We start from the raw sequence: 13,547 nt of genomic DNA on the forward strand, positions 1-13,547 counted from the left end.
TCATTATTTTTACATTATTTATAATTTTTTTTTTATCTTATCAAATGTGTAATATATTAATGATAAGTAGAAAAATTCAATTAGTTTAAGAAGAATAAAATTAAAAAAAATTGAAAAATTTTTATAAAAATAAAAATAATAAAAATAAGTGTGGTGTGTAATGTGTGAAAATGATGAGTAACAAAACTTATTTTTTTATTTAATTTCTTTTAAAATACCTAATTATTTGTTATAATTTTTTTTTTAAATTTCCTTTATCAAGAAATACTACAAGCAATAAATTTTTTTTAATTATTTGTTACAATCTTAATTTACAAGATAACTCCCTTTCCGCCCCCCTTCTCTACCGTATGGGCAGAGGGTGGGGTTTTCTCCCCTGGCCTGGAACCGTTCCCCCCACAACAGGCAGGGCACCCGTACTAGTGCTGGGGGATGAGGGTAGCCCCTGCTCTGTCCGCCCCTCGTCCACCACCCACCCACTCATGGGCCATTGCCATTGTGCACAAAAAATTACTATAATATACAATAAAAAATCTACAATTACAACAAATCAACACAACAATTCCAAAATCACTTACAATAAATAATTGAGAGAGAGAGATGTCGTCACTGGCCATGGTGAGGCTACCTTACACCACACATCTCTACTTAATTAACAGATGATTTGTTTTTATTTGAACACACACATATTTAAATATTAAAATAGAACGACAAAAATGATAAATTACATATTGAATAAGTGGAAGTGTGACATATAAGGCTTTCATGTAGAAATTTTCTATTTATAATCTTACGTACGTAACTATACGTGGTGATACCTAATACGTATAATATTTTACATAAAATTGTAAATACATGTAGCATTACTCTTTTATAAAATTATGGAATTTGTTTTTTCTATATTGATCTATAAATACAACAAGTGTCTGTTAAATATATGACAAACGGGTATCTTCTCTAAAAATAAGTTAAAATTGTCATATGTTCTTTCACTTAAAAAAAAAAATGATGTTTTTCGCATGTTTAAGATATGCATGGTAATTATTTAAATAGATTGGACTTTCTCCAACTCAGCTTGAAAGAAAATTTTTAGTTTTACATTAAGTTACATGAGTGTTAGCGCAATTGGCAGCCGATTAAAACTTTTAACTAATACTTATCCCAAGACAGGAAATAAATAAGAGCAGTGCTACATCCCTCGATATTTGGTCCCCCGATATTTGGGGGATGTAGCCCGAATATCATCCCCTAATATCTTTTGACAAGTACAAAGTTTTTTCTTTTTTTTCTTTTTCATTCATTTTTTAATATTTTTAAATATTTTTTTAAAAATAAAAAATTCACAATATTATTAAAAAATACTTATTTAATTATTGAGAAAAATAATAAAAATAATATATATATATTTTTTTTTGGCTTTGGGAGAACTATTCAGGACTATTTTCCGGTAAAATAGCATTTTTGAATAAATAAAATCTGTCCAGGATGATCAAGGACGCATTAGGCCTTTAAATATTCAGTTGCATTCGGATTATATTTATGTATTATGTTTCCCACTGCAGAGTTCTCTCCATGATGATAGAAAAGACAGCAGCACCATCAACATTTGTTTGGAAAATGCACAAACTCCACTTTAGGATTTGTTTCAACAAGGATTAGAAAGGAGATTTTATTTTGTACTTTCTTGGGGGATGCAACCTTACCTTACATTGCCCATAATAGATTTAACCAATTATCTTTACCCACACTGCTAAAGAATTCATATTTAATTGATTGACGTAGATACCTAACCAGGAAAATAATGATATTGGAGATAGAATTGAGCCTTTCACAAAATAGAGAAAATGATAACCATGCTGAAAATGGTAATCAGAATTCACAAGGACCAATTAGACCGAAGAATGAGAGCAGGCATTTTAGCATTTCCAGCCGCAATATATGCTAGACCTGGTTTCAAGCTGAACCGCTTGCCTAAATTTAGTTTTAAATAGGATTCAGCCTGGAAATGCTTCTCGCTTGTTGGACCTCCAAGCATTCCACTTAAACTCAATCCCCACCCAAAAGAGTCTTCAGAATCATCGGACATAGACACAGCCCAATGTAAACATTTAGGATTTGATCTATGCATTTCAACCCAACCTCCAATTCTTGTAACCTCGTCAAGTTCCGACTCCAGCATTAAGGCAACAGATCCCGAGGAGAAATTTTCTGGGGTGCTCGCTCTGATGGATGAGGTAGATGCTTCAATCACTGTCTCAGAAGCCGTAGGATGTCTCGAAAGGACGACAGGAATAGTAAGGGGCCCAAGACTAACATGTTGGCTCAATGATTTAGGCACTTGATGAAGACCCAACAGTGAGAGTTTTATCCCTCGGGGAAGTTGACATACAACTTGCCCGAATGTGCTGAAGCAATGCCCCACACTATCAGCATCCGGTTGCATACCCAACCCAGAAATGAATTGAGCCAATGAAGCAATGACATTTGATTTTCTCACTGATAAGCCAATGCCACTGCCTTTATGCTGATTTAAAAGGGGAGGTCCAAGTGATGATAATTTGGTAAGGCCCTTTGCCTGCCAGATAAAGTATTATGTTAGAATCAAACTGTAGATAACGTGCCTGATAACTAATAGTTTTTTTTTAAGTAATAGTAAATTGAATAAAAATACTGCATTGGATTGTTAAGCATCATACTCATATCTGAGTGCAATATAGTTGACAAAGCAGAGATACCAACATGCTCAACGATATGGTGAAGGACTAAAAGGAAATGGGCTACAATGGGACATTGTGGGCATTATGTTGGGGACTTAATACAACACAACTGCCACATATTCACAAATGCAACATGTCCAATATGTGATCAGCCCTACATTAAGAAAATTAACCTCAATTGTTTTCACAACTCTTCTCAACTCATCTTATCTAATCATTACAAGTTTTCCAAATTCACACAGAAAATAAAATAAACATTGTTTTTAAATCCCAAAACAAAAATAATATTAAAAAAAATATATTCTGACAATATTTTATTCAAATTTCAACTCAAATCATCTCATCTCATCAGCAAAAACAAATGAGGCCAACAGAGAACAGAAAGCCACTGAAAAAGCCTACAGCTTGGCAGCAACTGGATATCTAAAAGGAAGGGTGTTGCGGCAACATGAGCTTCCAAAAACAACTTCAACAACAGACAATATCCCATAAGGATATGAAGTTTTGAGATTTCTTTAAAGTTTATTTGAGTCATTATACAATCAGATCGACAAGCATGTGATGAACTAACACAATTAACACACAACCACAATACTAAATGCATGGTGTAAGACGATGTAGGTAAGGAACAACATTAAAGCAAATGGACTTTACCTGATGGGAAGAAACTGAAGTGATTGCAACATCCCTGGATTGAGCTCCAACTGGAATTGCAACCAAAGATAACCAGTCACAGGCATTTACCCTATATGACACTTTTTCTAGAGAAAGTGATTGTCCTGGAACCTCATCAAGATATCTGTTTCCTTTTTGACTGGCTACAAATTCTGCAGTAAGACTCTCTCCCTGACTAATTGTGGTTTCAAAAGTGAACCTCGAATCAATTCCAGTTGTGATTCCTGCTCTGGAAAGGGCATCACAGTTCTGCTTATCAACATTATCCATCACCAAGAAAGCCCCCAAGAGATCAAACTCTCCTCTTACATGGGTACTGGCTTCTTGGAATGGACTTCCCTTGGATGTTTTATAGAAAGAAAGAATTCTCTCAACCTTGTCTTGTCTGTCCCTGAGTTTCATCAGATCTGTAAATGCTTCTCGTTGCAACCGCCTCAGAATTTCAATCTGAAAATAATATCATTGGATTCATAAAATTCCAATCACCCATCAAATGGTTACTTATGGAACAACCACAAGGCAAAATTCCAATCACAAGGCAAAAAACAATGAGTGTAAATTTTAGTAAGAATATTGCAGCACAACAAGTTAACTATATCACACAACGTTATCATTGTCAAGATCTCCCCTATCATCAGATGCTTCTTGTTGTAACTACAACATCTAACGTGCAGACATAAGTGTGCATGAATGCATTCACATAGAAGTAAAATGGCGAACATAAATAAATAAATAAAAACCCCCCACACTGTGTCTGTCTTGAAATGGGTCTCTGAGGGTCCATTTAAATTATGCTTTACTGATACAAAAAATGGTGAAAAATCATGAACACAAAAGCTGAGATGCAGCATCATCATATACTTCTATGTTGGGTACCGAGAGTACCTCAACATTTCTCAACATACTCCACCACTATTCATTACTTTATTATTACTTTTCACCTACTTTTTACTACTATTCAATATTCTATTATTACTTCTCACCTACTTTTTCACTATTATTCACAACATACCTCAACACTTCTCAACACCCAAACCCAAACCGAATTATATAGCCAAACGGCCTTAAAACTATCGTCACCACAATCCTTGAAAAGATAACACCAGCAAGTCATGCAGACACTATACCTAGAAGGCCTTGGGTTTTGCATTTTATACAAAAGGATAACAAGTACAACACAGCTTCTTGTTTCCAAAGAGTGCCATTGCATGATACTGTCTGTTTTGCCTCAAAATAATAGCTGCATCAAATAACTCAATTGAATTTTAGTATTTTACTCTACTAATGACTTACTAGCTGCATAAAATAACTCAATCGAATTTTAGTATTTTACTCTACTAATGACTTACGAACACTCTTGACTGATGCATTTTGATTGCATAGAGTCATTAATAAATCTACGAATATATAAGTGCCAGTGAAGAAACCCAATTGGAAGGATGAAGCAACTTAGTAAAAGTAGAATGTATTCCACAAACTCAACCTATCAATGTTAGTTTTTTCTTTTTTAAGTTGCACAAACATCAAGTGGGGCCTGAAGCCATGACTGCAGCCTCCACCATGTACTTAACAGAGGAAGGAACTCAATAAAGTTGGATTTCCGAATGCTATGACCTTTACATCTGAATCAGAGACTATTTCTATATATTAGTTATCCGTAAAGCAAACACAACATTATGAAATGTAATTGATTTGGTCATTGATATCATAGCATACGGGAACAATTATACTAATAGCTCATCATATAAGCCACATGAAAATTAGTTTACGCTTTTACTCGCAAGCCAACGAACATTCTAGATTCTACTAATCGCTACTCATTTCTTTACATGGAAATCACTGACTCCTGAAGGAAACAACGCGTTCACGCAAATGGTCAAATATTCTAGTTGCAAATAATAGTATATAATTCAGGAAACATTACCAAACTTAGATTGTATAAACTAAATTTCTATTTTTCAAACGAATGTCTAAAACGCTTATACAATGGAACTTGGCTACTTGCTAATTTGCTATTCGACCCCATACCGATCAAAGTAGCTTGGATATTCATTGATTCAAGCAAAAAATAGATAAATAAATAGATGAAAACCTATGGACATCTTAGGCATGAATCACCAAGCCGGCTGTTTATATGAGTAACTTGAAGAAAAATGAAAACAGAAACCTCATCTATGATGAGAGGGATGAATATGATTATGAAGTTAAACAAAATGTGCCATAGAGACTAATAAATCTTATTTAACAAAAGAAGAAGAAACCAGCCCAAGAACCTTTCTACTAGGGGAAAAAGAGGGTACCGGATTGCGGCGAGCTGGATTGTCGCGGCGATGAATGAAGCCGTCGACGAAGTCCTGGCTGGATTTCACAAAAGCTTTCAATTTGTCCACCGCCAGAGCCACGGGCTCCATTTCAGAACCGCTCGAGAGTATTGGAGGGGCGTATAGAGGAGAGAAGCCCTAGAGTCAGATCCTCCTAACACTTGAATTTGAAAAGCGAGAGCGGCTAGATTGATCGATTACTGACCATGTCTACTTTACTTAATAGTTAATTACTGTCTTTCTGTATCTGTATGTTATTTATTTATTTATTTTTTGTAAGCTTATCTGTATTTTATTACTCAGCGTGCAATGGTGACAGACTAATTGCAATAATAATTTTATTTAATATATATAAAATAATTTTTATGTGCATTTTACGCCGACTAATTATAATAATAACTTTTATGTGCATTTTATTAAGCTACCTTTGGACACCAACACTATTTACGAAATTTCTCAATAAAATTTATAATTTTATTTTTAAATATTATTAAAAAAATAATATAATTATCAATTTTAAATCTTTAACTTTTTATCTAATCATTACTAATAATTATCTAAATAAAAAAAAACTAATACAAATTTTACAAACTTAAAAAATATATAAAAATCAATATAACTTTTACAATTTATAAAAAAAATAATATTAAAAACTATATTTAAACAGTTTGTTGACTTTATAATATTTTATTCAATTTTTATTCTTTATTTTTTCAAAACCCACTCAAATATCTTAATTCAAACAATTTCATTATTATTGACAGAATTTTGAGATACTCTTAAAGGCTCCTTTGGACATTTGAAATATCTTATAATTTTGTGAATAGTAGTAAAATGGTATGTAAATGAAAAATCTTCTTATAGGTCATTCTGTAAATGCCCAAATAATAGCAGCCGATATTGTCTTGCCACGTAGGCCACCTATGAAGAAAATAATAAACCGCAACACACAGAATAATTCTCCTACTTGCCCATCTCCTTTGTCATCTTTGTGTCGGAACTTGTTTCAAAAGTTTCACTTGCAATTCAAATTAGGGCTGAAAATCGATGCGTCGACGTCGGTTTCATCACCAAATCGAAACTCCCCTGACGTGGGAAAGGGTTGCTTACAACCGGTCGAAAATCGATCGACTGGAGGAGAGAAAACCAATGCCATCGGTCTCGATTGCATCGACGCGGTCTTTGGTCTGCCGTCGATGTCTCTGCGACGAAGGAGGGAAGTCGCACCGTCGTTTGCCATGAAATTATGAATCTGGGAAAACAGTTGTAGAAAACCTAGGTTGAGGAAGAAGGAGACGAGAAGAAGAAGAAGAAGGGGTTGAGGATGATGAAAAATCACATTTTGGAACGGTGTCGTTTGGCTTCCTTTATATATATATTTTTTCTGTTTCCTGGATCTAAAATGACGCCGTTTCAATATTTCATAAGTGAAACGACGTCGTTTTTATATGTAATAAAGGAAAATATATATATAAGAATCGATCGGCCAATTCAGCCGTTTTTCGCACAAGAGAACTGAAATCGAATTAGCCGATGTCGGTTTCTATATATTTAACTCGCATGCCGACAGGTTCTTCGTCGATTTCGGCAGGTTCTGGCGTCCGGTGGCTAGTTTCCGTTGGTTTCTCCGTTTGGTGGACAACCCTAATTCAAACGCATCATCTCCCCAAAGCATGCCATCAACCAATGTGACTTCGGACTAGGGTTGTACAGAAAATCGAGAAAACCGGCTGGAACCGATCAGACCGGTCGATGGAGTAGGGAACTGGCCTAAATCGGTAGAGAATCGATCGGCTGGCGGTAGGATTTAAGCCAAACCGACGTCGGCCGATTCGGTTCGTGGTTCGACCTAGGGAAAAACCGTGGAATCAACCGATGTCAACTTATATGTTTTTTTCAAATATACTTATATAGAATGACGTCGGTTCACTCATTTGAATGAAACGACATCATTTTTAAGACGCAGTGTGTCAAAAATATATATGTAACGGCACCGTTCAACTTATACCAAACGGCGCCGTTTTGAATCAGGGTAAATATATTCCTTTCTTCATCAGTTTCAATGTGCATTTGGCGTTCCCAATCTCAGATTCTATCCTCCCCAGCGGCGGCCACCCTAACCTCTCCCTCTCTGAGTCTCCGTCGTTCCCCAGCCACTACGTTATAAGGTGTTGAACCCAACATTTCAAATTTTATGTAATTATATATTTATACACGAATTTTGATGATAACAAATAAATTCAAAAAATAAAGAAGTTTCAATCTTAAGTTGTCTACACAATGGAGTCAAGCACATCAAAGAAACAAGTATGAGCAAGAAGAGAACAAGTTCACATTAAAGTCATAGAGTAATGTTGTAAATCTCTTAAATTCGAAATTAGGATTAAGGCTCAAAATTAATATTTTATCATAAAGCATTAAAATACATTTTCCACATGTGTATGAATGTTTTAAAAATTAAATTTAAAAATTTTGAAAGATGATTGATTATCATCTTTCACATGTGCATGCCTTGATTAAAGGTTTGAATTTTGAAAATATTAAAAATGATTGATTGTCATCTTTCACATGTGTATGTTTTATTTGAATATTTTTAAAAGTAATTGATACTTTTTTGACTTATGCAAAAGGTATATGTTTGACTTTTTCGACTTTTTATGTAATTATATATTTACACACGGATTTTGATGATAACAAAATAAATTCAAAGAATAAAGAAGTCTCAATATTAAGTTGTCTACACAATGGAGTCAAGCATATGGCTGTTCATCCGGATATACCCAACCCGGAACCCGGATTTGAAATCCGGGCCGGGTTCCGGCCCGGGTTAACCCGGGTCAGATCCGGGCCAGAACCGTTTTTAAAACCCGGATTCCGGGTTCCGGGTTTGAATCCGGGGTTTTTTTTTTTTTTTTTTTTTTTTTTTTTTTTTAAATCTAAGTCTATGTTATTATTGATTTTCTGGAAAATATGTTTATAAAAACTCCTATATTTTATAACAACTTTTTCAAGAAATAATGTTGAAAAGCCAAAAAATTTTGTTGTATAAAACTCTATATATTTATCATTGTCCATAATGATAAAAAATATCAAAATGAAAAACTAGATTTATGTTAAGAATAGCTACGGCTATAAACAACAAATGAACTTTATTACTAAATGCATGTAAAAAAAAAAAAATCCACTACATATTATATTGTCTGAACAAATTTCCTTAAGAACAATACAAAACACATATATTATTTTAATTAAACTCCAATACACAACCAAAAACATGAACTAATTTACTACATCATCGTAGAAGGACTTTGATTTGCTATAATCATGAAAATAGTCTCATTTTGATTTGCTATCCACCTGCAGTTCATCGAAAAAAAAAAAAACAGAAACGAACCACCACTTTTGATATGATTAGCATAAAGTTTTAAAAAGTTATAACCACAGAATGAAAAATGCAAAGAGAGATCATTTACTACCATAAAGGAAATCTGCAGTTCATGATCTTAGTATTTACTTGATAGTTTTGAGAAAAAGAACAAGAAGGCAAGAGCCAAAAATTACAATCACAATATTTATTCGATAGAGTTAATAACATGCATGACAACAAAATAATAGAAAACAAAATAATAATAGGAACACCCAACACAAGAAAGACTGCTTTCGAGAAGTCACTCGCGCACACATATCAAGTAAGCTTTGCAAATTAAAGAGTAAAGATCAAGAGAACGTGATAAACAGAAAATGAAAAAAAATATATAGCAAAAATATAAAATATCCCATAAAACTAAACAGAATTATTATTAATCCATTTTACATACCATGTTAAAGATCAATAACGATAAACACATAAAGCAGATAAAAGAATAGTGATATTTTGAATAAATTAAGGGAACTGTTTACTCTCAGCTCCAAATTGAATGCACACGCATTTTTAGGCATGCCCCCATAGCAAGGAATTTTGAGCATGATTCACATACACATCAATCATTAACGGTTACAAAATGTGTAAAAGATGATTAAAAGTCAGTCTAATGTGTATTTTCTTTTAAAACACATTCATTTTGATGTTCATTTGTTAGTCAACATCGAGAATAATAAGGTCTGATCTCTGGGGCTCTAAACTACATGTGCAAAAATTAATGCATTGAGTTAGCTTGGAGAAGATGTATCTTTCCTATATACATATGGGAAAGATAAGATTCTAAGGATGGCGAAATGATTTTGGGGAGAGCTATATAAACTAAACGTTTAGCATTCAAAATTCAGCATTGACATTCTTAAAACTATCACATTGAGAGAATTTTTCTTTAAATTGCTGGAGTTGCACTAAGCTACGAGAAACTTCTTACCTAGAACATGTACGCTCTTAGAATTAATCACAACTTTGATTTTGCAGTGATGAAGAAAATAGTTTTACATATATTATATTCATGGTCACAATATGAAACTGAGTTTGTGTGAACAGTAATAAACAATAGCAAAAATCTGGCCTCCATCCGTGTAAATCAAGCCTGTGAAAAGCATCCATGTTTGATGTTTGTATCATAACTCTATATATAATTGAGGACATTTAACTTCTGTGGTAAAGTGATGATTTGATGGCATTTTGCATCCACCCTTTATTTCCCAAAATGTATTTGTGGATTAGAAGGTGTAAATTGGATGGAATGAAAGCCTTCCATTTAAAAATAAAAAATGAGGATTGGCATGAATGAATAAAAGCAGGATATAAATTATTATTCTCACAACATGAATGCCACTACCTTAAAAGTAGAAAGCAACAAGAATGGGAGAAATAAGATGCTGTCTCTATTTTTGGGTAAATGCTAATTTATATTAAATATAAAGAAGATTACAAAGAATGGGATTAATTCCTACTTTGTGGAGGAGCAACCCCAAGTAAATCGGTACAAGAGGAAAAAGACACTGCAATGTCTAGACCAGACAAAAAACAGGACATTAGTTTGACAGAAAAGGGACCCAGTTTGTTTAGACCAGACAAATAATAAGGTCGAAAAATCCCATTTGACAAATCACTAGATCTACCAGATCTATCCAAGCACAGAGAGACCCAGTTCACCAAATCACTAGATCTACCAGATCTATCCAAGCACAGAGAGATCCAGTTCACCCAATCACTATATCTATCACATTTATATTCATTGCTCACATTGGTCATCGGCAATCGAGACAGACACGGCAATGAATAAAAAAAAATCCAAAATCAACAAATAGCTAACACAATAGAGGGAAGAAAGAAAACATACCCAAACGGAAGCACACCAGAGAGATGAGGGATTGAGGAAAAAAGGAGATGATCGGTGAGCCGCGCGATCAATTTCCGGTTCCGGACAAAACGAAAGCTGGCACTGAAGGGATGAGAGAGAGAGAGAGAGAGAGAGAGAGAGAGAGAGAGAGAGAGAGAGAGAGAGAGAGAGAGAGAGAGAGAGAGAGAGAGAGAGAGAGAGAGAGAGAGAGAGAGAGAGAGAGAGAGAGAGAGAGAGAGATGAAATGGGGGGGGCGGGGTAGAATTAGGGTTTTTTTTTTTTTTTTCTTTCCAGTTTATAAACGGGTACCGGGTTTAAACCCAGGTCCCGGATTTAAAGTCCGGTACCTGGACCAGATTAATCCGGTTTTCTCAATCCGGGTTTCGGCCCGGATTTGACCCGGGCTGAAAACCGGAACCGGAATCCGGGCCGGGCTGGATTTTATCCGGCCCGGATGAACAGCTCTAGTCAAGCACATCAAGAAAACAAGCATGAGCAAGAAGAGAACAAGTTCACATTAAAATCATAGAGTAATGTTGTAAATCTCTTAAATTCGAAATTAGGATTAAGGTTCAAAATTAATATTTTATCATAAAATATTAAAATACATTTTCTACATGTGCATGAATATTTTAAAAATTAAATTTGAAAATTTTGAAAGATAATTGATTGTCATCTTTCACATGTGCATGCCTTGATTAAAGGTTTGAACTTTGAAAATATTAAAAATGATTGATTGTCATCTTTCACATGTGTATGTTTTATTTAAATATTTTCAAAAGTAATTGATACTTTTTTCACTTATGCAAAAGGTAGATGTTTTTGTTTGAAAAATTTGAAAAGTAAAGTGTGCTCCTTTTGTCATATACAAAAAGTAAAAAAGTTAGGTTTGAATTTTTTGAAAAGTAAAGTATGCTCATTTTGTCATATGTAAAAAGTAAAAGATTAGGTTTGAATTTTTTGAAAAATAAAGTGTGCTCATTTTGTCATATGCCAAAAGTAAAAAATTAGGTTTGAAGTATTTGAAAAAGAATGATGTTGTCTTTGACAATTGAAAAAGAAGAACCTTTTATTTGAATTTTTTGAAAAAGTGAATGATATTGTCTTTGACATGTGAATCTTTTTAAATTTGAATATGAAGTCTTATATGCCTATAAATAGATCATTTGAGATATTCACATTTACAACACTAAAAGCATACAACATTCATTCAAAACTTTCATTTTCTATTCTCTAACTATTGAGTCTTAATTCTTGTTCATTTTGAGAGAAATATAGTTTGTACTGTATTATTTTTGTTTCACTAATTGATGAGTGTTTTCTGATAACCTACCCACTATCATCTCTTGTATCAGTAAAAAGGTGTGTATAACCCTTGTGCGTGTAGAAAGTGTTCTACACAGGGAATAGTTGAATCACCATGTATAAGGTGATTGCAAGTGTAGAGGGTGTTCTATACGGATCCTTTGTAGCGGTATTGTTCAAAAGTATAATATGTTTCTATCTCCACCTGAAAGAGGTTGAATAGTGAATTTAGGATTCTCAATGGGTAGTTTGAGGAGAGGACATAGGCAGTGGGGCCAAATCTCGTTAACATACTGAGTTTGCTTCTCTCTTACCTTTACTCTTTATATTTATTGTTGTTTCGTATTTTGTTTATATTTTATATTGTATATTTGATTTATAATTGTTATTTTTTTTTAAATACAACTCAATTCATCTCCCCTCTTGTGTTAGTCATCTGGGCAACATAAGGGTTATATCGCTCAACTTCGGCCTCATTCCTCGCTTTCCAGTTTAGATCTCTCTCTCTCTCTCTCTCTCTCACAAGCAGCGTAGCCATGGCTAATCTCTCTAGTGATGTGATTTATCTAATGTGATTTGTTACATCAAATTTTACTTCCAACTTCTTCTTCTTCTTCTTCTTCTTCTTTTTTTTTTTTTTTTTTTTTTTAAATTTTATGGATTGTGTTCGGAAAGCCTTCTGGTTTATGGATTGTGAATGGTGATGGGAAATCGATTTTCAAACAGCAGAATCGATTTTAATTTTATGGATTGTGTTTGGAAAGCCTACGGCCGGTTCCCTTCCTCCCTGTCGATCGATTTCGGTCGAGAAAGATGAAGATTTTAGGTGTCGGTGTGGTTTCTGTTTTGGACCGAAACCGCACTGAAGACATCGGTTTTTAGGCCTACTTCGGACTTCATTGATACCTGGACATTGAGGAAAATGTTGCAAGACTATTTGAACACCATGTACATGTTGGATGGCATGGAGTGGTTGAGGTCACTAGTTGTGTGCACCTCTGAGAATGATTATACCTAGGAAACAAGAGCAAAACACTAGAATAATTTTTCAAAGAAATTTTGGAAACACCATGTATCAATACTTTGGTTCGTGCTGCCCAGAAATCAAGTTGATCGAAATCAACTTTAACCACACTAGGAGGCTCCTCTCATTAAGAAGAACACGTTGCCGCAAACCACACCAAAAAAGGAAGCTAGAGGAGTTCGCATGCGCCCCTAGACAGTCGAAGCAAGCATCCAATGCGCTCCAGAGTTAAAAGTTG

General features: G+C 34.3%; 1 protein-coding gene across 1 annotated transcript; it reads right to left on the reverse strand.

Moving 5' to 3' along the window:
- Positions 1–1,826: 1,826 nt before the first annotated feature.
- Positions 1,827–5,917, reverse strand: LOC122314773. The gene is made up of 3 exons (XM_043130358.1): positions 5,693–5,917; positions 3,372–3,839; positions 1,827–2,575 (listed from the first exon to the last, which is right to left on the reverse strand). Exons 1-3 carry the CDS (start codon positions 5,801–5,803, stop codon positions 1,877–1,879), a joined length of 1,278 nt encoding a protein of 425 aa, XP_042986292.1. The 5' UTR covers positions 5,804–5,917; the 3' UTR covers positions 1,827–1,876.
- Between the last annotated feature and the right edge of the window lie 7,630 nt (positions 5,918–13,547).

This window comes from Carya illinoinensis, chromosome 7 (assembly GCF_018687715.1).
Source record: "Carya illinoinensis cultivar Pawnee chromosome 7, C.illinoinensisPawnee_v1, whole genome shotgun sequence".
In the NCBI taxonomy this organism is placed as follows: domain Eukaryota; kingdom Viridiplantae; phylum Streptophyta; class Magnoliopsida; order Fagales; family Juglandaceae; genus Carya; species Carya illinoinensis.